This window comes from Paroedura picta, chromosome 6 (genome assembly GCF_049243985.1).
Source record: "Paroedura picta isolate Pp20150507F chromosome 6, Ppicta_v3.0, whole genome shotgun sequence".
Lineage (NCBI taxonomy): Eukaryota > Metazoa > Chordata > Lepidosauria > Squamata > Gekkonidae > Paroedura > Paroedura picta.
Window position 1 is genome coordinate 61469482 of NC_135374.1, and position 26564 is coordinate 61496045.

The following is a 26564-nucleotide window of genomic DNA, read 5'->3' on the forward strand; positions in this document are numbered from 1 at the left end:
ACTCTGGTGCTGGAGAAGACTCTTGCGAGTCCCTTGGACTGCAAGGCGAACAAACCGGTCAGTCCTAGAGGAGATCAACCCTGACTGCTCTTTAGAAGGCCAGATCCTGAAGATGAAACTCAAATACTTTGGCCACCTCATGAGAAGGAAGGACTCCCTGGAGAAGAGCCTAATGCTGGGAGCGATCGAGGGCAAAAGAAGAAGGGGACGACAGAGAATGAGATGGCTGGATGGAGTCACTGAAGCAGTAGGTGCAAACTTAAATGGACTCCGGGGAATGGTAGAGGACAGGAAGGCCTGGAGGATCATTGTCCATGGGGTCGCGATGGGTCGGACACGACTTCGCACATAACAACAACAATATAATTAAAAATCATAAATGGGAACAATTGAGTTATGTGTTTAAAAAGTTTGAAACAGAAAGCTTTAAGAGACTAGATGCTAATAAATTACTAGAACAGGAGGAAACTCGAGCTATCTTCAAAATTGGAACATTTGATAATGCCTTAGTAATGTGCTTCTTGGCCTGCCCGCTTCCTTCCCAGCCACAGGACCTCCATCTTGGAGGGGTTGAGTTTCAGGCAACTCTGCTTGAGCCACTCAGCCACGGTTTCCAACCATCTAGCAAATGGTTCTGGGGGGAGTCTGGGCAGCCATCCATGAGGAGATAGAGCTGGGTGTCATTTGCATACTGATAATAGCCAAGCCCCAAACAGCTGGGCTTGAGGTTGCATGAAGATGTTAAAAAGTATGGGGGAGAAGACTGCCCGTTGTGAGATTCTACATGGGAGACAAAAAGGGTCCAACAACTCTTTCCCCACTGCGGCCCTCTGTATCCAGTTCTGCAGGAAGAAGAGCAGCCACTGGAGGGCAGTCCCACGTATCCCACACATTTGGAGGTGGGCCAAGAGCTTGTAGTTGACCACGTCAAACACAGTTAACAGGTATAACATCACAAGAATGGCTAAGCTGCCTCTATCCAGCTAGTGCTGGAGGTTGTCTATCAGGGCAACCAGCATCGTCTGTACCAGGAGAGAAGCCTGACTGGTATGGGTTGAGCGCCAAAGTTTCCTCCAGGAATGCCAGGCAAGATGCAAGACTAGGCAGTAGCTGCCTGGGCCCTGCAGATCCAGTGATGGTTTCTTTAGTAAGGGATGAACCACTGCCTCTTTGAGCTCCTCAGGAATCTCCCTAGTAGACAGGGAAAGATTGAGCGCCGTTCTGCACCCAATAAATATAGTGAAATACTCACCTAATGCAGATGCCATATTTTTGGCGTTTTGCACAACGTCGCCAACATCCAGCATCCTAACAGCAAACCAGTAGCCACATCCTCCTATTTAAAGCACTAGCTGGGGAATCACATAAAGTGGATGTCCTGCAGGCCCTGTAAAATGGAGCTCTTCCACCAGGTCTATGGTTGAGGCCACCATGGCAAGGGAGATCTGATGGGCTCCCCAGTGTTTAGTGTTCTATGTTTTCTTTGCTCCCTCCTCCCACTTCTGTACTAGATTTCTGGGGGAGTTAGTGGATTGCAGACCGCCATGTTTTTAAAAAGTTTTCAGAAGTCTATTTATTGTATATGGATGAATGTCTGGAATTGTTTTAATGTGGTGGGTTACAAACTGTCCATTAAAACCCCATTAAACTCCATTAAAGTTTTAATGGGGCTTTAATGGCGTTTAATGGAGTTTTAATGGACAGTTTGTAACCCGCCACAAGCCAGTTTGTGAGTGCAGGCAATAAGTCTGAACAATAAAATAAATAAATAAATAAATTCCCCCAATTAAAAAGTGCAACCAACGTCACATGCTAAGAAAATGTGTGCAGCCAAAGTAGCGCTATCTCCACCTCCAATTTCCACCCTTGCATCTGCCTCCCTCTGCTTTCTCCTGGGGATGGGTTGCTTGTTTGTTTTCAAAGCAAACTGCCTGGAGCGACAAATAGGCATTAAATCGTGCAGGCAAAGCAAAAAAATCTCCCCATTAAAACACAAAGCATGCCTCTGTAAGGTCCCCCGTCCCCCCAAAAAAACAGGAATTAGATTAATGTTTAAAAGATTCAAGGCTTGTGATTCCATAAGGGGTAGCATTATAAAAAACACTATGCATCTATGATTAAATGCGTAGGTGTTTCAGTGGAGAAGTTTTACTTTTAAAAAGTTAGCTACCATCGTGGGCCCTTTAAAACATGGAGAAAGATGATTGGCTGCTTGGCTTGATTGACAGGCGGAGGAGAGTTGCGTGTAAAGTGCGTTGCTCTCTTCCGCCATTTCAAGCAGGCACATGGAATGCAAAAAGTGTGAGCAGGCGGCAGATGAAAGCAAGAGAGCCAGAAGGTGAGGAATGGCCAGAGGCACATTTTTAGTGTTACGCCATTTTGCTGGTTGCCCTTGCTAACCCCATCAACTTGTCCACTTCGGTTAATAAGAGCCATCTGAAGCCATCAAACGTCACCTCCAAAGGTGGTTAACGGTCCTCCAGTTCCCTATATGTATCAATCATGACATAAAAGTCCTGACGGAGCGACAAGACTTTATCTGTGGAAAAGCTGACTAATGCCTCACAGCTAATATCCAGTTTATTAGAATTTTGACATCCCTCTTTGAGGGTGGTAAAAGACCAAACTGTAGTGGGTTGCACACCCCATCCCTTCACCCCGCCCCTTTGGGCCGTTTCGCTTTTGGTAACAGGAGAAGACTTCCAGGCGTATTGGCTTCAATGAAGTTTATTTGTTACTCTTATACGTCACCATACACCAACGTTTCCCCCTCCTGCACCTCTTACCTTTCCTCTCCTGTCTCTAACTGGCCTTTTCCCAAAGTTCCACCCTCTTTTTCTCCCTCCCTGGTCCCCCCCTTCTCTCTAGTTCTCAGACATTCCATCCTCTTGCCTGCCACTATTTCCTCTCTTGCAGTCGTCCCACAGCTTCACTCCAAGGACTTACGCACCGGCTGCGCTCATGCAACTGAGTGGGGAGGCGTGCATTTTTATTCCCCTCCCCTCTCACTCTCCAGAGTGGCCCCGGTTTCTTCCTAAGTCCAGGAATGTCCCTATTTATTTCCTCCTGTCTTCTATGTCAGTGGTCCCCAACCTGCGGGCCGCGGCCCGGTGCCGAGCCGCGAAGGCCATGACGCCGGGCCGCGGCTCCCTCTCCCCGCCCCCCCGCAGTAAAAAATTTCCAGGCCGCAAGCTTGTGGCCCGGGAAGCTTCTTACTGCGGGAGGGCGGGGAGAGGGAATCAGGGCCAGGCCACGCCCGCACATCGGGCCGCACCCGCGCCCCGCGCCCACATGGGCCGCGCACGCACCATGCGCGGCCCGCAGGTGCAGCCCGATGTGCGGGCATGGCCCGCGGGCGTGGCCCGATGCGTGGGCGTGGCCCGCACGGGCGCGGCCCAATGCCCTGCCAGTCCCCAGCCTCAGAAAGGTTGGGGACCACTGTTCTATGTCATCCCCAGTCTCTATTCTTGCATTTGAAGTTGTGCCCACCATTTTAGAGACCACTTCTCTGTGGTTTGCACTAGTGTGGCTCTGTCCCTCATTCTGTTTTCCAGCCATTTCTCATGCAGGCACCCACGTCCGCGGACTACCCTAAACAATTGTGCCAGGTGAGAGCTCGCGGATGTGATTTCCATGGTAAAATCTCATGCTTTGCCACTTTCACTGCTATCTCATATCCTTATCCATGGTCCCTCTATATACTTGTGAAATAGCCTGGGAGGTGGAATGTGTCCGGCTGTCCAAGTTGGAATAGGGCCAATCAGGGTGCAGCCAGCAACACTGGCTGCACCCTGATTGGCTCTGCCCCTACAGCTCCCGCCCTCCCTACCTCAGCCATGCCAGAGACAGAGAGAGAGACACAGAGCCCTGCCATACCGAACATTCCTTCCTATCGCTCCTGCTGAGAGGGGGGCAGCGAGAGACATAGAGAGAGCTGCCCCAAGCTGCTGACCAGCCCTGCTTCTCTCCTAAGAACGAGCCCTAATTACCTGCTATGCCTCCTGCTGTGAGGCACAGGAGAGACGGCAGTGAGAGGAAGAGAGAGAGAGACACATACACAGAGATCTGCACCTCCCAGTTTCCCCTGGGTCCTAGCGTCCATTGCATTCCTGATTGCAATGGGCTTTCTTGCTAGTGCTTTCATAATTGTGTAGTAGGATATTCTTGCTGCTTCATTGCGAGTTTTCCACTAAATATGTTCCAGTTGTCTCACTTGCCTCTTCCTCACCCAAGCTGTCTAGAATATCACAGAGCCTGTTGGAGGCAAGGGCAGAAAGGATGGAGACTTTGTCAAGGGGCAATCTCGTCTATAGCGGCCGAGAAAGAAACAACCACTATGGGTGCTGCAGTGCCTGAGCAGGGGGAGCATATAGATACTGAAGATGTAAGGAGGCAAAAAGAGCAAGGATTACAAAGGAGCTAAGGACTGGTGTGAAAGGAGAAGTTTGTTCTCCTGGAGTTTGCGATTCAGCTACATGAATTTTTTGAATCTTGAGAGGTCCTGCAGGTCTTGTTCAGCCTCAAAGCATTTTTTAAAAATGTCTTAAATTTGGCCTGAACAATAAGGATGAAGTGTACCTCCTGAGATCCATTTTCGCAGTAACATGGTACAGTGGTGTATGTTTTGGAAAGACAATTTTACTAGAAGAAGAGAATTCTGGATCTGCTTCTACTACCACCAAGTAACAACCGTGCAGTTATTGTGCAACCCCAAACCTCCTATGATCTCTTTCTGTAAGGGCCCTGAAATGACCTGCTTGCAAACATTTCTGGAGGATTTCACTGACTGGGAGATAAAAAATATTCCAATTGTAATGTAATAGAAATCCAAGTAAATAATCAAAACAAATTCTAGGGAAATTTGTGTGCCACGACCCAGCACACAAATGATCCAGCAAGGAAGATTTGAATGTGAGACTGAAGCAGGTGTACCAGGGCACCCTCCTCCAGATCCCATGAAATTTTATGACTGTACAGCCCCTGTTTTGATCACTGTACAACATGTGCATGTGTAATTGGTTTGAGATCACAGAAGGAAAAGTCTTATTGACTCATATCACAGAAGCATAGGATATGAAAACTGTTATCACTGGCTTTCTGAAGAAGGGACATATTTCAAGAAACCATTGTGGGATAACATTACAAAGACTTTTTTAATAGTGAATGTTTGGAGGCTGTTTGTTTCACTAGAAGCTTTTTCTTTACTAGATATGTTAATATAAATAAAAATTTGAAGATTTCAGGTCCTCCTATTGTTTGGATCCAGCATATTCTTTTTGAACAAGGACCAATGTTACCAATTGGTTCCACAAAGTGGAAACGCTATTTTTAAAAGTGCAGTCTCAGCGTTACGCATATCTGCCTTTGTAGTGGAATCCAGTAGCGTTTCATTCGTTTCCCACAGGTTTCCGGTCTCGCATAAATCGCTAGAAAGGAAGCGATTTTTTCTGTGCTTTGTCCTGCCCCTGGCCGTCAATCAAACGAACAGCCAATGGGTGGTTGTTATCATGCTCCGGAAAAGCCCCTTTCCCTTTAAGCACAGGTTTTTTTTTTAAAAAAAGAAAAACACACGTTGCAACGAATATGCCTTGATTCTTCCTAACGTAGAGACCCATCTAGCTGGCGTGTGAGCTGGCAAGTCATCGTTACCATGCTCCCCCAAGTGAAAAAAAAAATTCCCCCCCTCGCATGGGCGCGATTTTTGGCCGAAAATAGAGGGAACTTGCAACCGGGGCTGTGTTGTGCTTGGGGACTTAGGGGAGCTTTAAAGCACTTTTGAGGAGGGACTGTAGCCAGAGAAGCCTCGCTGGATGAATGGAGCCTTGCTGGTTCATTGCTCTCTGCTCGCTCCGAGAAAAAGAAATGGTGATCGCTTCGCCTGAAGTTCGGAGGAGAGAGCCAGGGGGAGGGACTTTGTTGGAACCGCAACAATGGGAATGCACAGGTCTTTTTTGCTAGTATTGCAGTTTGTTCGCAAGAGTGTAGTGCTTTTTGGAGGGTGAATCCACTTTTCCCGATTTCCCTAGAAGCGCTACAACAGATCGCTTTTCGCGGGACTGTTTCAGGAGTGTTGCAGATTGCGTGCGACATCTTGCGGAACTGCAAATTAGTAGCGTTTACAATTTGCAAGCCTTCTGCTACATTAAAGTCATGCGGAATGGACCTCCATCACCTCATAAAAATTGGGCTCCTCAGGTGCAGCTCCAAAGAAAATGCTGCCATTGGGGGCCATCGAGCCTTTTTTTTTTTTTTTTTTTTTTGCGTTTGGAAAAACCGCACATTGTCTCCAGGTGCTAGCTTGCCATTAGCTCTTGCATATGGCCGGAATGAAAAACTAAATTGAGCAGGGCACAGTCCTCCATTTGCCAAAACAGGCTCTTTCCTCTCCCCACCATTTTAAGACTAGTGAAACTGCGTGTTAGCGATATTCCCGTTTTTTTGGGAACCCACTCTAAGTGGCCAATGGCATCATTCACCCATGATTCCGTGGGGAAATTTCCCCCCCTCTGGCAATGCCAAAATGGGGTCATGACAGTGACTGGCTTGACTGAACAACATTTTTTAAAAAGTTTTCTTATTTTACTGTTAGTTGTTCTTTGGGTGTGGTGGAAGGGAGTATGTGGGGGAAGTGAGACCAAGGTCCTCAGGCCACCCTCCCTTTTAAATTCCATTTGTTTCTTTCTTAGGCTTTAGTTCCCTCTGTTTTTTCGGCTTGCAATTAGGAATTTCTTGTTACTTGTAGTTTGGGCCTGATTTTTTGGGGGTAGACGACTAAGGCCCTTAGAACTTTTTTTGGTTCCCTTTGCTGATATTCTTAGGTTTTACTTGCTTCTGGTTTTGTGGCTTGTAGTTATTTTGGTGGTAGGTTGTGTGTGTTGGGAGAAGACCAAGGCTCTTTGGCCTTCTCCCAATCCTTCTGTGTTTGTTCTTTGGAGTTGGTTTAAAACTTGGTTAACATTAATTTTTGTTTTCTTTTTATGGGCTTGCGTGTGGTGGCCAGGTAGTAAAAATAACAGATTTATTTTTCTAAATCTGTTATTTTACTTGTATTCTCTCTTTTTCTTTCACCATTCTTCACAATTTTCTTCTTCTTTTGTTTTGGGGAGTTGGTCCTGGTCTCTACCTGGTGGAATGAGCTCCTGGAAGACCGAAGGGCCCTGCAGGAGCTTTCAGCGTTCCGCAGGGACTGCAAGACAGAGCTCTTCCGCCAATTCTATGGTTGAGGCCAGGGGGCCAGGAGAGAACTGGGACCCCCTTGGGACAACTAGTCAGCAGCTGGGTACTATTGACCCCCACCTCTTTTTCCTTTTTTCCTCCCCGGGAAGATAGATTTTTTTTGGAACCGGGTTTATTGGTGGCCATTCCGCATTTGTTCAAAATTGCACAATGGTTGCAAATTGAAATCGCTACTGTTTTGCTGTTATGCCCAACGTCGTTGACAATCTGCCACACTCCTGAAACCAATCCGCACAAAGCGCTTCGTTGTAGCACTTTCAGGGAAATCACAAAACGTGGATTCACCCTCCGGAAAGCGCTACACTCTTGCAACCAATCTGCAACACTAGCGGCAAAGTTCTGTGCGTTACCATTGTTGCGGTTTCTATAAAGTCCCTCCCCCTGGCTCTCTCCTCTGATCTTCCGGCGAAGCGATTACCATTTTTTTTTTCTCAGAGCGAGCGGAGATCAACGCACCAGCGAGCCTTCGTTTACCCAGCGTGGCTTCCCTGGCTGCAGTCCCTCCCCAGAGCTGTTTTAAGTCACCAAGCACAAAGCAACACACAGCCCCGTTTGCTGGGGGAGCGTGGCAACGATGAAACGGCAGCTCAAACACCACCTGTTAGCTAGATGGGTCTCTCCATTGCAACGAATCAATGCAGATTCGTTGCAACGTGTGTGTGTGTGTTTTTAAACCTTCCTTAAAGGGAAAGGGGCTTTTTGGGAGCATGATAACGGCCGCCCATTGGCTGCTTGATGGCCAGGGGTGGGACAAAGCTCAGAAATATCACTTTCTGGCTAGCGATTTTTGCCGAAATCGGAAACCTGTAGGAAACGATAGAAATGCAACTGGATTCCACTACAAAGGCAGGTATGCATAACGACGAATTCCACTATTTAAAATGGCGTTTTTTCGTTCCGCAACCAATTTGTTACATAGATCCTGGTGCGGAATGGCCCTCGGTATTAGATGCCGCTGCTCTTGTTTAATCTTTACAGTTTTATTGTTGTTGTTTTGTGCTTTTAGGGGATGGTTTTATGGGGGTTTTAAGTACATACTGTAACCCGCTGCGAGCCTTGTGGGAGCGGTGGTAAGAAATTTAAGTATTATTAATATCAATTTCAAAATCAATAATAATAATAATAATAATATTAATAATAATAATAAGGGGTTGAGGCTTTGTAGCTTGTTTCCTCTGCCTCTCTTCTGCCTCTCTTCTTTTTTGTTCTGTTTGTGTGTTTGTGTTGTATTTTTAGAAGGGCTTTCAGCTTGATTCTTCTTGCTTCCTGCCTTTCCCCCACGGGTTCTGCTGTCCTTGCAACCCGTCACTTGCTTGACAATCCCTTCTGTTGAACTGGCATTTCCCAAAACGGCACTGGGTTCTGCTGCTTGACACTAGCAAGTTGGCACTAGGTTTTGCTGCTGTGCACCAGTACATTACACTTGTTCTGCTGTCCTTACAGAGATTCCTTCCCCAAGCTTTAATTCAGAGATTCTCAGATTGCTCTTCATCCTGTTGGGCTTTCTGTTTAGCTTCCCTCATTGTTAACCGGGAAGAAATATAGCAAAGCAGACCGGTCTGAACCAGCTGGTTTGTTTTGGGACCTTTGGTTTGGGGACTAATTCCAGGAATACAGTGAACCAAACCAGAATCTACCAATTCATGCCCATCCCTTATATGTATACTATTAACCACCTGTGGCCCCCATCTTGGGCCACATGATGGCTAAAAAGACTGGGGGTATACATACAAATCTAAAATGTTTAAAAAGTACAAGGCAGAGAAGGGGTCCATTCACCCCAAAGTTAAACGTTTATCTCTGCCCGTGGCACTGGGAAGCTACACTGGATTATGCAGCCAGGGAAGCCAGCCTCCAGGCAAGACCTGGGGATCCCCTGGAACTACAGAGTTCAGTTCCCTAGGAGAAAATTGATGTTTTTGGTGGATGGACTAGATGACATTGTACCTAGAAAATCCCACCTCCCATGTCCTACTGGTAGTCAGAGGGTAACTGGCAATGGATTTTTGTGAAGATGTGCCATTCCAAATGAGCTGCCATTGCACTCCCACTGCTTGCAGCACTCACTCATCAATTTCTTTCCTCAATGCATGGAGATAATTCAACTCCAAGACCATCAGTGATACGCATTTTGTGTTGGAAAAGGAGGGTAGCGTCAATGGCCCCATCGCTTGCGCCTGTTGCATGACATTATGGCAGGCAGAGATATGGGGCATGTCTTGAAAGGCATCACCCCAAACCCGTAATTTGTGCCCATCTGTTTCAAAAATCCTGATAATTATGATGATTGTTATTGTCCTTTGTGGGGTGAGAACAGCATCTTCTTCAATTTTGTACTTTTTAATTTTGTGAATTCCCCTTGCTTAGATTCTCCGTCTAAAAGGGGTGGGGGGAATCAAACCCAGGAGGATATAAATATTTGTACAGATGTCTAAACCTGTTTATTTTCTATGCACTTTTTAAAGATACTCGGTCAACTCAGACTGGAAGTGGTTGAATTCTTATTGGTATAATTTTAAATAAAATGCAATTTTTACACACTCAAAAAAGCAAAACACGGTGCTCGGTGCAGTCTGTTAAGCAGTTTGAAATCCAATAGAATGCAGTCTGTGAGATTTATGCATGTGATTGCAATCAATTTTTAAAAACCATTGATTACAGTCAATGGGCTTTGAAAGCATTGATATTTGGTTGGATTGTGCATACAGAATTTGTAATAGCTAAAAATCTTCTGTCCCTGGATGGGGATGGGGAACCAACATTCTGTAGCTAATGTTTCTAAAAACAGCTCTGGGGAATAGAAGTGATTAGATCTTTTGGAAGTGGCTTGTTCACATCATTTTCTCTCTGCCCAATAAAGTGTACTTGTGTTTATCTGATGGCAGGTGTATTTACTTTGGAAGAAATTGGACATTAGTGTCTTTATTAGGATATGTAAACCTGCTCTTTTGTGTACAGCAGGTAGTATTTCAGTTTCTAAGCTACATTCATTTTTCTGTGCTTAAATTTGTTCAGGGAAACAATCATGCAATTTATATTCTGATAAAAGTAGGAGCCCAATGGTATCATTATATAATTATACATAACTCCTAACAATACATTCCTATAAAATAACATTCTACTCTCTTATCTGTACATAATTATCTATGTGGTGCTATATTTCTGGGTTTTATATATGATTAAAGTAGTGCTTGTTATGTACCTGTGGTATACTAGGAATGTTGATTATACATCTGTTCCACATAATATATTTCTGGTAAGGGCTTGGAGGAGGAGTGTGTCTCATGGCTTAAGTGCCACTCAGCGCTTAACACCCATTCAGGGTGGCTGTCCCACTCCTGAGAGTCTCCTTCTCCAACCAGTTTGCCTGTCTATCCAGTGGCCAGACAATCGCCTTCCACCCCCCACCCCTGACCACCTCCTCCTCCCACTTCCCTCGGAGGCTTGGAGGCTGCAGATTCCTGTTGCATGAGAGTTGCTCCTGGCAGTGAGTTCCCTAACAGCTGCCTGCAGCCTTTCCAGGTCCTGTGGGGAGGAGGAGGTCATATGCAGAGTTCTTCCACTACACCCCCCTAATCTAGTGCCCATTGTATTCCTGAATGAAATAGGCTTGGCCCCTAGTAAGAACATAAGAAACCTGGTGGAACAGAACAGTAGTCCACCTAATCCAGCATCCTGTTTCACATTGGCCAGCCAGTTCCTCTGAATGGCCAAAAACAGGGCATAAAAGTCAAAACCTTCCCCTGGTGTTGCCTCCTGACTCTGGAATTCAGAAAGTTAGTGGCTCTGAATGTCGAGGTTCCCCTCATTCACCATGGCTGGTTGTCATTGTTAAACATCCTCCATGATTCTGTCTAATCCCCCTTTAAAGCTCTTTATTCCTGTGGCCATTACTACATCATCTGACAGCAAATTCCACTTTTTAATCACTGTCTGTGTAAAGGAGTACTTCCTATAGTCCATCCTGAACCCAATGAGCATCATCTTCACTGAATGCCCGCAAGTTCTAGTATTTTGGGAGCGCTCTCTCCCCCCCCCCCATGTATGATTTTATAAACGTCTATAATGTTGTGTCCCCCATCCCCTGAAAAGTCCAGACTCTTTAGACTTGCCTCACAGGGAAAGTTCTTCAACCCCCAAATCAACTTGGTTCCCCTCCTCTGTACTTTTTCCAGCTCTCCAGTGTCCTTTTGGAGATACAATGACCAGAACTACACACAGTCTTCCAAATGAGACAGCACCATAGATCTATACAAGGGCAATATTAGCCGCTTTGTTCTCAATCCCTAACATAGAGTTTGCCATTTTCACCACTGCAGCACACTTGGTTGATATGTTCATTGAGCCACCTTCTATGACCTCAAGATCTTTTCCCCATTAGCTGAAACTTGAAGTGGGATTTTTTGTCCCATTGTGCACCACCTTATGCTTACCAACACTGAACTTTGTACCACATTGTTATCCACTCATCAAGTTTGTGGAGGTCCCCTTGGAGCTCCTCACGGTCCATCTTAATTTTCACCACCATTAATTTTTTGTCATCTGCAAACTTGGCCACTCACTCCTTACTCCTAGTTCCAAATCATTTATAAATAAATTAAACAGTACTGGCCCCAGTACTGATCCTTGTGGGACCCCACTGCTGCAGAATTCCTACTCTTTTATTCCTGTCATTTAACTGATATTCTATCCTGTTATACGAACTACTTAAAGTGCATTGGGGGCCATCAAGGCATTACGTTGCAATCTCTCCAAGATGCATTGGTAGAGCTGGCAGCTGATGTGGCAATGGCAGAGACTGACACTGGCAAAGCAACTGCACTGGCAGGGAAAGAGATAGATCCAGGGACAGAAAGTATTTGACTTCCTAAGCCACCCCAGTTCAGGAACGCCCTCCAGAAACAGTGAAAATTACACCAGCAAAAACTATGGTGGAGCCCATGGGCATCAGTACAGCTGATGTGTAATGTTGTATGCCATGGTGTAATAAAGTTATATTGAAACAAGTGGAAGTCTGATATACTTGTGGGGGGGTGGAAGGAGAAGCTCCTCTCTATGTTCTCTCTGGGCTGATGCAGCCCCAGGCTCCACTGCTCTGGGTGAACTCATGAAAGCTTCCTCCCACCCTTTTCTCTCTCAGCAGCTAATCTGGAATTGCTCCAGTTGGTATCTCCAAGAGCAGTGATGAAGGAAGGAAGCCTCAGTGAGCCCACCTCTCCCCATGGCGTTATCTGGGAGTCATTCTGAGCAGCTCCCAAAGTCCACTGCAGCAACCAAGCCCCAAATGCTTATGAGCAGCTGATACTACCCCCAGTTTGCAGAAATATCTTTTTAGCTTCTGTGTGGATTCAATCCTCAACTTTAGCTATCCACAGATGGACTTCCGCACACTTCTGCACTCTGAGGTAAATTTCCCCCTCCAAAATAATACATTTGTTCCCTCACAGACTGAACTGCTCTAGTAGCATGGTTTCTTTGTTATAAAATAAAACTCACAGTCCCACCTCTGTCACTGACAGACTTCTTGGCTTTACTCAGTCCTGGAACTTTTGGAGAAGTTGTAAGAGCCCACTTTAGTTAAACCCTTTGCCAGAATGGCACTGAGGCATTCTTAGCAACTAACAAACATAAGATTTTACTTTACATAGAAGGAGAGGGTTGTTGGAATGAGGAATCAGTTCTAACATACAAATAAGCTATAATACAGTTAGAAGTTCTTTATTACAGGCTTTTTGACAGGTCTCTCTAAATTTTTCTTAATTCTTACATTTTCTTAGAACTAAGAGGTTGTAGTCACTGTGTTCATCCAAAACATGTTTGTTTGTTTTTATCTCTGTGAGACCATCTGAATTCCCCTGGTCTCTAGAAGGCAGGTACCTCCAACTTTACCTTCCTAGAAATACCAGTTACCCTCTGTTTTCTCTGGAGACTATGTAGAGTGTGGGAGAGAATGGGGGTTGGGGGGAATGGTCTTTGTGATTATTAGTTGTGGTTTTGCGGGTGGGGTTTTTATGGGGGGTTGCTATTGTTAGCTGCTGGGAGCTGCAGAGTCGTAACTGAAAAAGTGTAATTATAAATAAATAAATAAATAAATAAATAAATAAATAAATAAATAAATAAATAAATAAATAAATAAATAAATAAATATGGCAAGTTTTCTGTTATACACATCCAAGGACATCCTCACACCTGATTGCTCCTTTTTCATTGGGCAGGGTTCTTCCTTCTCTTCTTAGAATTCTCCCTTCTCCTTTTGGCCTGAATTGGGAGTATCACCACACTGCCCAAATTTCATCTGCAAAAATATCTGTCCCAGTTATCCAGGCACTGTGTAGATAATCTTTTAGCTTTTAAGCAAACTCTAACTAAAATTTCACCACTGAGCAGACAGGTTCTGACAGTATGTCAACCAAAATCAGAATAAACTCCTTCCAGCACAAAGTTACTGTATCAATTCCCCTTAAGCCTGTCACTCCAATCCAATCCGCCTAGTGAGGATTGCTAACTCTTTACTTACTTGTTGCTTTTACTCCAGCACTTGGAACCTGGCTTTAATAGTGCTAACACAGAGCCACAATTGTCTAATACTATATAGATGCTTAGTATTATTTATAGAGTATTTCCACTAAGTAGTCAAAATGTTTTTCATACATTGGCTAGGGTCAGACACAATGCCACACAAAGGTTTGGAGCCAGACGCATAGTATCAACAGTGAACAGAATTTCCTTTGCACTCTTTACTGCCAATCATGGCTGGAACCAACCACCTTATCATGCCATTGTTCCTCTCTTTGATTTGTAGTTATCCAGTATTACTCTGCCTATTTTGTTTAAGGCAGACAGGTGATGTAGGAAGTTGCTTGTCTGTACTAAGCATGACAGCAGTAGTTAAGAGTCTTTTCATTTCTTCTGAGAAACCAAGGATGTGGGCCTCCAACTCCATTTGGGACTATAGTAGGGTTGCCATCTTGGGCCGGGGAAACTCCTGGATTTGGTGAAGAGAAAAATATGAGGAGGGAAGTACAATCCATGGTATCATTGAGTTTTCCCTTTGAAGCAGTTGTTTTCTCCAGGGCAACTAATCTTTGTTGTTTGGAAAGCAGTTGTAATTATGGGGAAACTTCAGGCCTTTGGCAACCCTAGCCTGAAGTAAAAAGAAGATCTCAGCTCATGCTCTCTATTTATCACTCAAGTTTTATTATTAATACTAGGGGCAAAGCCCTTTGTATCCAGGAATACAATGGGCGCTAGAGCTTCGTGGTGGGAAGAGGAAGGGGAGGAGTTGTTCAGTTTGTAAGGGCATGGGGATGAACGTGTGTGTTGTGTGGGAGGTTCTGGTAGCATGGTGACAAATGAGGACACGGGGGTAGAGATATGGGTGTCAAGAACGTGTGGTTTGGAATGTTCGTTGAGTGTGGGAGGGGACTGATCTTTGGGAATTGTGGCATAGTGGTTACAGATGAGCTTTCCAGAGCCATGTCTTCAGATATGTAAAGCGAAAATCAGACTGGATACTCTTCTTAGGTGGAGATTACATGGCAACCAATTCCTCCCAGTTCTGCATAGAATCATAGAGTTGGAAGGGGCCATACAGGCCATCTAGTCCAACCCCCTGCTCAACGCAGGATTAGCCCTAAGCATCCTAAAGCATCCAAGAAAAGTGTGTATCCAACCTTTGCTTGAAGACTGCCAGTGAGGGGGAGCTCACCACCTCCTTAGGCAGCCTATTCCACTGCTGAACTACTCTGACTGAGAAAAACTTTTTCCTGCATCATTTCCCTTCTTGTGTGAATTAGGCCACAGAGACCGAAATGTCCCCCTGCCCTAATCTACATGGGGTAGTCACAGTACACAGGTGTCCACCCTGGTCCTTCTTCTCCATTTTTTCACTGTTGATAAAATGTTATGTGCCCACATGATTCTTTCATGGTTGCTCCATAGAAGAAGAAGAACTGGATTTTTGTACCCTGTTGTTTACTACCCAAAGGAGTCTCAAAGCGGTTTACAAACACCTTTTCCATTTGTCTTTCCACAATAGTCAACCTGTGAGGTATGTAGGGAACTGGGAATGGGAATGGGCCGCAGTGAGAACTGGGAGATGGGCCGCAGTGACCCAGCAGGGCTCAGGTGTCTCAAAGCATTTTCCAATCGTCTTCCCCTTCTCTCTCCATAGCAGACTCCCCATGAGGGAGGTGGGGTAGCGAGCCTCACAGGGAAGCTGGCAACCCTAAGAGGAGGTCTCCCTGTGCACAGCAGTCTTGACCTTAGTAAGGTTTTTTTGTACTGGTTTTTATTTGCCAGGCTAAGCCTGAAAAAAATCACTTGGGTTCTCATGTCTCTCCAGCCATTTACTTGTTCACTATTTAGAGTTTCAGGCTGTAAATATTCTTTATTTAGATCTTCCTGCACTTCCCAGACTCACAGGACTGATGCTGGTCTGTCTGTCTGTCTGCACCCAGAATACAAACAGTTGCTGGTAAGGGCTGGCCATAGCCAGGAGGGACACACCCACACTGCAGTCTGCAGGAGGGACACACCCACACTGCAGTCTGCAAGCCTCTACCATAGTATCTAGATTGTTGCTCATCTCTAGATTATAATAATCAGCTCTGCAGGCAAAAATGGCTCATTTTAAGGCTAGACCTCCAAACCTCCAGGAATATTTCCAACCCAGGGGTAGCCAACCTCCAGGTGGGGTCTGGAGAGCTCCTGGAATTACAGTTCATCTGCAGAGTATAAAGATCGGCTCCCCAGGCAGAAAGGGCTGATTTAGACAGGGTTGTGGTGGAGAAGAAACATTTAAGGCCTCTCACACAGGTTGTTGTTGTTGAATTGAAAGACTTTAGGCCTACTGCACAGGGTTGTTGTGCAGATGAAACAGGAGACAAAAGAACCTCTGCAACAGCATCCAGTTTCGTCTGCAGAATAACGCTGTACAATAGTTCTCAAATCTGCAGAGAGTTGCGAAGAAGAAATATACATGGCTTGGCTGTGTCTAACCTCTAGCAGCTAGGCCAGTCAGAGCAGTATTTTAAGTGTGAAGGGGCTTTTCTGTTTGGCAGAAGGGGAAAGCCACCCCCCCTCAAAAGGAATGCCCACACACATACCCTCAGACTCCCCTGCGTTGCTCTCGGAAATACCTCCCTACACTCAGTAAGGGGCTGTCAGAGGCTCCTTCACAGCACACCTGAAAGGAGGGAGGAGGGAGAGCACTCACCTGCATCCTGCCAGCTCTTTCAGTGTTCTGAGGCAAAGTGAGGGAAGTTATACAGTCCAAGTTGGAATGGACACATGAAAAAATGCTTTTTTTCTTTTGGGGTCAAAATGGGTCTGCCCCCCCCCCCCTGCTGGGCAGAGAAGAGTGAAGAGGAAATTAGTCATTGACTTTACAGGCTCACATCAACTACCTCTAGTTGCTAATAGGTCCAGCTAAAGACAATGGGATGATTAAGCTTCCCCATTCTTCTAGTAGGGAACAGAAAGGTGGAGGACTTTACTGGACATTTTTTCAGGAAGGAATTCCTGGAGACTTCCAAGAAATGCTTTTTTTTTTTTTACCCATCCTGACCTCATCAGGGTATATAAATAGATATTATAAAAATGCCTTGAAGCAAGGAGGAGCTATCTTTTATGCTGGGTCCATCAGATGAGACAGAACTCTTAACTGAGGTCTGGGGAGCCAGCCATTAACTTCATGGAAAGCTGAAGACATCAAGGTAATGGAAATTATGTAGAGATCTATAACTTCTTTAACTAAGGAGTCTCTCCAATATTTTAACATCTGATAGAGCAAATTTAGAGAAAGGTACTGCATTTTTTAAAAATCCCTTGCAAAATCTGATGCTATGCTATAAGTGTGCTTATGAACATTTTTTTCAAATAAATACTTTATAACTTTGGATGCCAGTAGTGGTTCTCTGTACTACATAGACCTTCAGCATCTCAGACAAGCTATTGTAAAAGGGAGCTCCTGGAGTGGAAAGGCTGGCAGTTGGCAAACAGCCTTTCAGGCAGTGGGAGACACAAAGGCAAGGCCTCAGAGGGAAACTGGAGACCTGATCCTCTTAGTGGGCAAGTCTATATAAATGTCAAGTGACTGTGATGAGCTTACCACAGAGAGAGAGAGAGAGAGAGAGAGAGAGAGAGGCATCTCCAGTTATTGGGAAGCCCTTGAATTGGGCAGGGTGGAATAGGGCCTGTAGGCCAGAGCAGGCCCAGTCTGCCACTGGATGCAAGTGATTTTTTCTGCAAAGTACTGAGCAAAATAGTCAATGCCTTCTGCAAGCCAGATTTAACAGGTCTCTGACCACCTGGAATCGCTCCACTGGCCTGCATCTCCTGCCATTACTACTAACTTACAGATAACAGAGATCAGTTCCTCTGGAGAAAATGGTTGCTTTTAGGCTTGCCACCTCCAGGTTGGGAAATTTAGAGTGAAGGGTAGAATTTTCAGGCATAATTTCATAGCTGCTTTGAAGGGTGAGCCCTATAGCAATATATTCCACTGAGGTTCCTCTCATCCCTAAATACTGCCCTTCTGAAATTGCCAGTAATTTTACAACCTGGAGTAGGCAACCCTAATGAATGGGGCAACCTGTACATGCCTAATCCCATATGCTGGTGAGGCATGTCCGCCGGAGTGAGGGAGTGGGTGGGTAGGCTCTTGGGCCCTTGTCATGGTCAAGTGCCAGGGGCAGCTGGGAACCGTGTCTGCCAAGTGGCGGGATGCTGGAGCGAACAAAGGGGACAGGGAGGGAGAAACACGGAGGAGGAGAGGCTGGACACAGGAAAAGTGGTATGGGGGCTCTGTGCACGATGCATAGAGAGCATCATAGCAAAGTCCCTTGGAAGATGGCACTGTCCGCTGCCTTCTATGGTGAAAGTGGGTGCAAAACAGAAAAGGCGAACGGCTGAGAGCAGTGCAAGTACTGTCTCTCCCCAACCCATCCCCAAGGAAGCATTGACCGCTTCTCCCCAGGACCCGTTCCCATCATTTTACCACAGCAAGGTCGCAGTAGTGCTGGGGCGGGCCATCAGCAGTCATCATTCTGATAGCTAACACACTTGTAGCAGGATGGAGGCGTGGACTGTGGGAGAGTTGCTGCCTCCAGCAGCCAGGCACATCTGCGAGTATTGTGGCTAGCGGTCAGGGATGGAGGGCAGGAGCTGTAGGGGCAGGCCAAGTAGATTGGCCAAGCACCCTGATTGGCCCTTTTCCAACTAGGACACTCAGACACACTCCATTCCCAGACTGTTTCACAAATCTTAAGAGGAACAATGGTTAAGGATATGAAAGCAGTGGATAATTTTCTAGTCTGCAGTCCAGTGCATAGTTAGGCTACTTGAAATGGATTATTATTATTATTATTATTAGATTTATTCCCCGCCTCTCCCTATAAGGCTCAAGGCGGGTAACAATAGTCTTAACCTGATTAAAATCCCCATTAAAAGACTTTAAAAATACCAACATGACGGCAAAAGAATCCCTTTCCCACCCCCACTATTGAAGCGATGGAGAGAAAGGAGAAGGAGCGATGTACACTTCCAACCCCCCCCCCCGGGGGGAGGAGCGATTATTCTAGTTCGCTGACCCCAGGCTCAACCATAGACCTGGTGGAAGAGCTCCATTTTACAGGCCCTGCGGAAAGCTGACAAATCCCGCAGGGCCCGCAGGTCACCCGGGAGCTCATTCCATCAGGTTGGGGCCAGGACCGAAAACGCCCTGGCCCTGGTCGAGGCTAGATGCACTTCCCTAGGGCCAGGAATGACCAGTAGGTTCTCACCCACAGAGTGTAAGGCCCTGCGGGGAGCATAGGTCAATAGGCGGTCCCTCAGGTATGTGGGTCCCAACCCGCGTAAGGCCTTAAAGGTTAAAACCAAAACGTTGAACCAGATCCGGGCAGCAATTGGCAACCTGTGCAGCTGCCTCAGCACAGGCTGGATATGGGCCCTCCAAGGTGTGGCAGTGAGGACCCTAGCACCTGCGTTTTGCACTAGCTGATGTTTCCGGATCAGGGACAATGATAGGCCCGTAGAGTGAGTTACAGAAATCTATTTTGGAGGTGACTGTCACATGGATCACTGTGGCCAATTGATCAAGGGACAGGTAGGGTGCTAGTAGCTGGGCCTGGCGCAGATGGAAAAATGCCTGACCCGCTACTCTCTTGACCTGCACCTCCATGGTCAGGGAGGCGTCCATGGTCACACCCAGATTCCTGGCTTGGGACGCGATGGTAAGTTGCGCCTCTGCCAGGGTGGGTAAGCGCGCTGCCTGATCCTGCCCCTTACTTCCCAGCCACTGGACCTCCGTCTTGAAGGGGTTGAGTTTCAGGTGACTCTGCTCGAACCATTCGGTCACTGCTTCCAAAAATCTGGCAAATGGTTCCGGGGGAGAGTCCGGGTGGCTGTCCATTAGGAGATAGACCTGGTTGTTATCAGTGTACTGATGGCAGCCCAGCCCAAAACTCCATACCAGCTGTGCCAGAGAGCGCATGAAGTTGTTGTACAATGTGGGGGAGAGGACCGTGCCCTGAGGGACCCCACAAGGGATTCTATTGGGCTGCAAAAACTCCTCCCCCACAGCAACCTTCTGAGACTGGTTCTGGAGAAAGAGTATCCAGCACAAGGCTGTGCTCTGTATCCCTGTGCCGGATTGACTTAAATGCTTTGTAAGCATCTGAACATTGCAGGACTACAGCTTTGTATATTAGCAATGTTTCCAGATTTCAGCCTGTGAAGAGAGATTTGTAGTGTCTAGTCCCTTATCAATATGATTCTTATAAACTTTTCTTGGTATATCTTTGAATTCTCTTTTCAGGATTTTGACTCCTTTTTCTCTGCAAAAGAAGAAAATATTATTTATTCATTCCTAGGCCTTGCTCCTCCACCAGGATCAAAGGTATGAATGTATATCCTGTGTTGCAACTTATTAACAATAATTTAGTAATTAGGGATTCAGTGGTGTGGGGGAGGGGGGAATGTTACTAGATTCAGGTTGGGAAACTCCTGGATATCTGGAGATGGAACCAGGGGAGAACAGGGACCTCAGTGGGGTACAATGCCCGCCTTCGAAGCATCCACTTTCTCCAGGAAAAACAATGTGTCTAGACAGTGTAGGTTCCATTTGAAGGCTAGCATCCCTAGAAAGACAGTAGGGCTGCAAAGAGCCATCATATTCTGGGGACCCCTCTGCCCCCCTGGCAACTCAGTTCTAAATCCAAATAAAACAAATCACATGCCCTGTTCTTAGTATGAATAAAATAATAATTGGTTGCCTTTCACACCTCTATTCATCAGATTTATATACTGCACTTCCTCTCACAAGATCAGAGCTTACTGCATCATCTCCATCACTGTGGGCATTTCTGCACATCATTAAAAATAGCATTACGCCAGCAGAATGGTGTAACACTAAATATAATCGCGCCTCCCAGCCTCACCTTTTTGCTCTTCTCTGCTGCCATTTCACACTCCTCCCCCTCCACAAGTGCTGCTGAAAATGGCAGAAGAGAGCAAAGCGCTTTATACACAACTCTCTTCCACCTGTCAATCAAGCCAGGCAGCCAGTCCCCTTTCTCCATGCTTTAAAGGGCCCGCGATGCCCGCTATTTTTTAAAATTCATTACTTTTCAGTTGAAGTGCCTATGTTCCAAATCACAGGTGCATAGTGCTTCTTTATTGCCACACCTTATAGAATCATGAGTCTTGCTTCCTTTAATTTGGTTTATTAATTTGGTTGCTGATTTGGGGGGGGGAGCTTAGAGAGGCATGCTTTTGCTACAACTTTGGGAGATTTTTTTTTTTTTGCTTTGCCTGCACAAATGAAGCCTATTCAATAGTTACAAAAGCAGCACATTGTAAGTATCTGTAGCTGGTCTGCAAGCAGACTACATGCCCACACACCAACAGATAAAGAGTGCAGAGCCTAAAAATGGCTGCTGTTTGCTTGCTTCTGCAAAGCACACTCTGAGCTGCTCTTTCTGAAGAAGCAGGAAGTGGGTGAGAGCCCACCTTAAACAAAGGAATCCTCAGAGCAAATGGCTCAGAATTCCCAACCTCAGAGTGACCATTATGTGCCACTAGTGAGCACATAGGTACAGCTCCGTTGTGAAACAGCTTAACAACAGCCCTTCAAGTCTGACTTCACCAAATTACTTGCTAGCTGCAATTCCAATAGATTTCTCCTCCTTGATCACTGCTAAGGACCACCAGCTTCTTACCACCTACCTTTGCATCTCACCAAGTTCTATTGGCATGTAGCTCACAAGAGAACTCAAGAACACACATAGACCATTTACGCACTGGGAACTTCACTGCCCCAGCTCCTGTGCAAAGGCAAAAATTAGGGGTAGATGAGGAGCACTGGGCCAAATGCTCCCCCATGTGGGTGCAGGTAGAGGTGGGGCAACCTGCCACGACTAAAACTCCAAGCTGCAGCCTGGCATGAAACCTCCAGTGCATAAACGGTCATACACACACAAAGGATTTCTACCAAATTCGATGTACAAGGATTTCTACTCTACTGTGCTCTGTGTCACTTTGGTGTTTTTTGTTTGTTTGTTTGTATTTGGGGAGGCAGAAGGCTGCAAAAATTCAAATAGTAAAGGATCCTAGGAAAACTAGGCAACTCTGACTCCACATGGCTTCTTGAGTGCTGAGAAACCTTAGACTTTAAAACAAAGAAAAAAGTACACTCTTGTAGAATGGAAGAAGGGAAGGGGGATTGAAAAGAAGGACAACAGCTCGGAATGTGTTGTGGCTAAAGAGCTGCCTGAGAAGTCATCTGACCATCACCAAGTTAATGTGCTAATTGAGAGGGAGATTTCTTCCTGATAAGTCACCCTCCTTCTATTACAAAGATGTAATTTGAAACAGAGGGAAAATGCGGGACAACTGGCAATGCTGAGAGGAAGGAGTGACATCTCTGTTGTCAAGATTCTCTGTGACTCTTTCACAACAATACAGCTCTACAGGTTTTCCATATCATAATAAAATGAACTGATAAAATAAAAATAATGAAAACCATTTACAGTAATAGAACAGCAGATAGGAGGAACAGCCACTTATAATGCTGCAATAGTACAGTATATTTATCTGTAGTATTTCTTGTTCAATAAGAATCCCCCTTACAGTTTTTAGAATATTTTCATTCCTTGCAGGACAAAATATCCCCCTCTTGAAAAATAAATAAAAAGAAGTCTTATTTTTAAAATCTGGCAATATAATTCTAGCATATTTACACTTTATCTTCTTCTCTGATGAACACCTACATGTCGAGTACTTGCTGGTATACCTTAGTTTTTAATTATTGCCATTGCCAATGACCATATATATAAATGCCATCAAGTGGTAGCTGATTTATGGAGATTCCAGCAAGGGACTTTCAAGGCAGGAGAGAAGCAGGGGTGATTTGCCATTGCCTTTCTCTGTAATCTCCCTTGGCTTCCATCCAAAGTCTTCCATTCAAATACTGACCCTGCTTAGCTTCCGAGATCAAATGAGATTAGGCTACACCAATACCATGCCTCCTTCTCTCCCTCTCTCTTTTGTTGTGGTGCCAAAATTAATTGTGTCCTATCATGGGTTAAGTAACTTTTCAACAGCCAAAAAAAGTATACTTTAAAAATTCTCCCACTCAGACATTATCTTCCTATTGGACCAGGAGCAATCAGGAGGAGGGGGAGGGGGAGCCATTTGGCCTAAGCTCTCCAGATCAAAGGTGGTCTTGCATTTTTAAAAATTGATTAATTTTTTTGCCATTTGATATATCAGGTAGAGTCATTTTTAAAATTTTTTTACCATGGCTAGTGGCTTCAAAAGCTGGAAGTGGCTGAGGCCTCTCTGGTCCTTGGATGAGGCCTGATCTGAGCCATATCTTTGCTTTTGAGGAATATAAGAGTCAGTTTTAGACTGAGATCACGCATGCACTTTGGGTGGCCGAAATCAGGAGAAAAAAAGGTCTTATCTTTTTAACAAAGGCTTAATGTACGGAAATGAGTGATGAAAACTTTTCTTAGCACAGAAATAAAGCCTTTGTTAATGGGATAGGATATTTTTTCTCCTGATAGTTGGCAGCACTACATGCACCATAGGAGGAAGTTTGAAGGATAATGTTAACCATATTTCCTGCCTGGGTATCCCAAGATTCTGAAAGCTGGTTTGAGTACATTTAGACCTGACTGGTTTTCACATGTGCACACCAACACTAGACATTTCAAGCCTGAATTCTGGCTTACTTGAAAGTAAGTCTTGAATTAGTATCTTAGAACAGTTCTGTAATATATTAGCTATTTCAAATCCTATGGTAAGTGAAATGTTCTTGAGTTGGAAAATAAATCTAAAAACAATAGTCCAGCAATGCCTTATATTAAACTTTCAGAATCATTTCTACTGTATTGCTCTCCTGTATAATGCAATAACAAATGCAGATATAATGGTGCGAATCTGTGAAAGCTTTCAGAATGGTCTGGTTGAATGGCTGCCAGCCTCCGAGTGGTACCTTGAGATCTCACCTGGCCACAATGATTCATGCAATGGTCACCTTCAGGTTAGGTAACTGCACCTCGCACTATGCAGGCCTGGCCTTGTCCCTGACCTGGAAATTGCAACTAGTCCAGAATGCAGTGGCATGGGTCCTCATTAGAATGCCTTGGAGGCCCATATCCCATCTGTACACAGGCTGCTGCACTGGCTTCTGACTGAATTCCAGATCAGGTTCAAGGTATTAGAATCATAGAATCATAGAGTTGGAAGGGGCCATACAGGCCATCTAGTCCAACCCCCTGCTCAACGCAGGATCAGCCCAAAGCATCCTAAAGCATCCAAGAGCATCCTAAAGCATCCTGTTGGTTTGCGGTCTGGGCTCAGTGTACCTGAAGGACCACATAACTGACTATACCTCCCAAAGAGCACTTCGCTCCACCAATGTGAATAGGCTGGTGATCCCTGGCCCAGAAGATGTATGTTTGGCCTCAGCCAGGGCCTTCTTTGTCCTGGCCCCAACCTGTGAAATAAGCTCTCAGAAGAGCTGCGGGCCCTGTAGGAACTGTCACAGTTCCAAAGGGCCTGCAAGACAGAGCTCTTGCATCAGGCATTTGGCTGGGGCCAACAAATCTACTGAACATCATTAATAGGGGGCCCCATCTTCTCTCATCTTGGACTGACTAGTGAGCAGATTAACTGATTACTATGTTTGGCCGCTACAGTGAACAGCATCACTTTTAAGGATCTAAAATTTTAAAACTTTTAAATTGTTCATTGTTATTATTGAATTGATTTGTTTTACTGAATTGTTGTAAACCACACTGAGACAGCTATGCTGAGAGGAGCAGTCATAGAAATAAAATAATACATTTTTTAAAATAACAAATTACCACTTATCTGCAGACAACAGCGTTCAGTTCCCCTGGAGTAAATGGGTGATTTAGAGGGTAGACTCTATAGTAGTATATCCTGCTGAGGTCCCCCCCCCCTCCCTGGACCTCTCCTGTTCCAAACTTCCCCTCCACCTCTGGTTGGCACCCCTATCTCATCAGTAAGGGCAACGCTGTGTAAATGATGAAGCAAAATCAAACATCACAGAATTATATAATATAATGTCCAATAGCAAGCAATGCAAAAACATTATATGAAATATAATGTTATTCACAATGATAAGAGCCAGTTTGGTGTAGTGGTTAGGAGTGCAGACTTCTAATCTGGCATACCAGGTTCGATTCTGCACTCCCCCACAAGCAGCCAGCTGGGTGACCTTGGACTCGACACAGCACTGATAAAACTGTTCTGACCGAGCAGTGATATCGGGGCTCTCTCAGCCTCACCCACCTCACAGGGTGTCTATTGTGGGGAGAGGAAAGGGAAGGCGACTGTGAGCCGCTCTGAGCCTCCTTCGGGTAGAGAAAAGCGGCATATAAGAACCAACTCTTCTTCTTCTTCTAAGAATGACCAGGATCCATACGAATGCTACTGGAAGGCCGTTCCTTGTTGCTTCTTCTACCAGGTCAATTCCTCGTTCAGTGTTTTTATCCCCTTTTCCATTTGCTGTGACAAACTGGCTTCTTTAGGACCGTTTATGCACTGGAGGTTTCATGCCAGGCTGCAGGCTGGAGTTTTAGTCATGGCAGGTTGCCCCACCTCTTCCTGCACCCACATGGGGGAGCATTTGGCCTGGTGCATCTCATCCGCCCCTGATCTGTGCTCCTGCACGGGAGATGGGGCAGTGAAGTTCTCAGTGCATAAACGGTCTAGGTGAGTTTCACAGTCGATGAAGGGATGGGATAAGCAACAGGACAGGGATGGGAAAAGGATTTCTTTGTCTTTTACTGTATTGGGGGATTTAAAGGTTTACAGACATTTTCCAGCTTAACAGCTGTGCATTGTGGTTTGATCTGATGTGTAGATAGGCTTACCTGGAAACCCCCTGGAGTTTTATCTGACCTCCAAACAACAGATGTCAATTCTCTGGAGGAAATGGCTGCTTTGGAGGATGACCTGCATGGCATCATAACCCATTGAGCTCCCCCCCCCCTTTCCAAATCCCAGCCTCTCCATCCTTCACCTCACCAATTTCCCAAATCAGAGCTGGCAGTCCTATGTGTGGAACCTTTGAACTGCCTACAAAGTTAGCATGTTCTGTCTTTGATCCATTTCTTTCACAGGAAAAGAAAAAGTAATATTTCTTCTTGGAGACTTTTAGATATTTGTTTTTCTTCTCATAGGAAGGGTGGATTACTGAGGAGAATGTGCCAAATGGTGACGTTTTAGGAGAAGAGCACAAACCTGCAGAAGTAATACAAGAGTTTTTGTCCTTCGACATATCAATAATCACTTAAGTACTTTTGTGAATTGCATGCTCTGTTTTTCTATTTCTGCTTTGCTTCATCCAATTAGAGAAAAAGAAGTAATAAAATAGTCTGCAAGAACAGGAAAAGCTGGTCCTGTGCTTCACCAGAGTATTGCTCAGCCTATTGTGAAAAATGAAAAATGCTGAAAGTAACCCAAGGTGACTGAGACCCAGGGTATTCTGTGGTAAGCTTCAGGCCATGGTTCAGAAAATGGTGCAGCCATCTGTGATAAGGGGCTCCCTTGCACAATTTGGGTTGCCCTGGAGCTTAATGCACTTTCATCCTATAGAAGGCAGGACATGACTGTTTGGGATTTGTGGCAGCATTTTTAATATTTATGGATTTTGAATTTGTGAAACATTTTTTAATAAATGAGGCCACAACTTAACCAATGGCAACAGATTGTGGCAACAGAGGCACTGAGGCCACAGAAGTGGGTGGAGAGCCAGCGGGAGAAGGCACACGGGGCATGCTGGAGCCAGCCAT

At 45.4% G+C, this 26564-nt stretch overlaps 1 protein-coding gene across 2 annotated transcripts in view; it reads left to right on the forward strand.

The window, feature by feature from the left end:
- SH3BGR (SH3 domain binding glutamate rich protein) overlaps positions 1-26564 on the forward strand; it is a 68592-nt gene that overhangs the window by 20773 nt on the left and 21255 nt on the right. The window contains exons 3-4 of one of the 2 annotated variants that reach the window (XM_077342727.1): positions 20054-20134; positions 25953-26021. In XM_077342727.1, the coding sequence (XP_077198842.1) occupies positions 20054-20134; positions 25953-26021 (150 nt within the window). The remainder of the gene's footprint in view (positions 1-20053; positions 20135-25952; positions 26022-26564) is intronic. The other variant, XM_077342728.1, reaches the window with a different exon arrangement.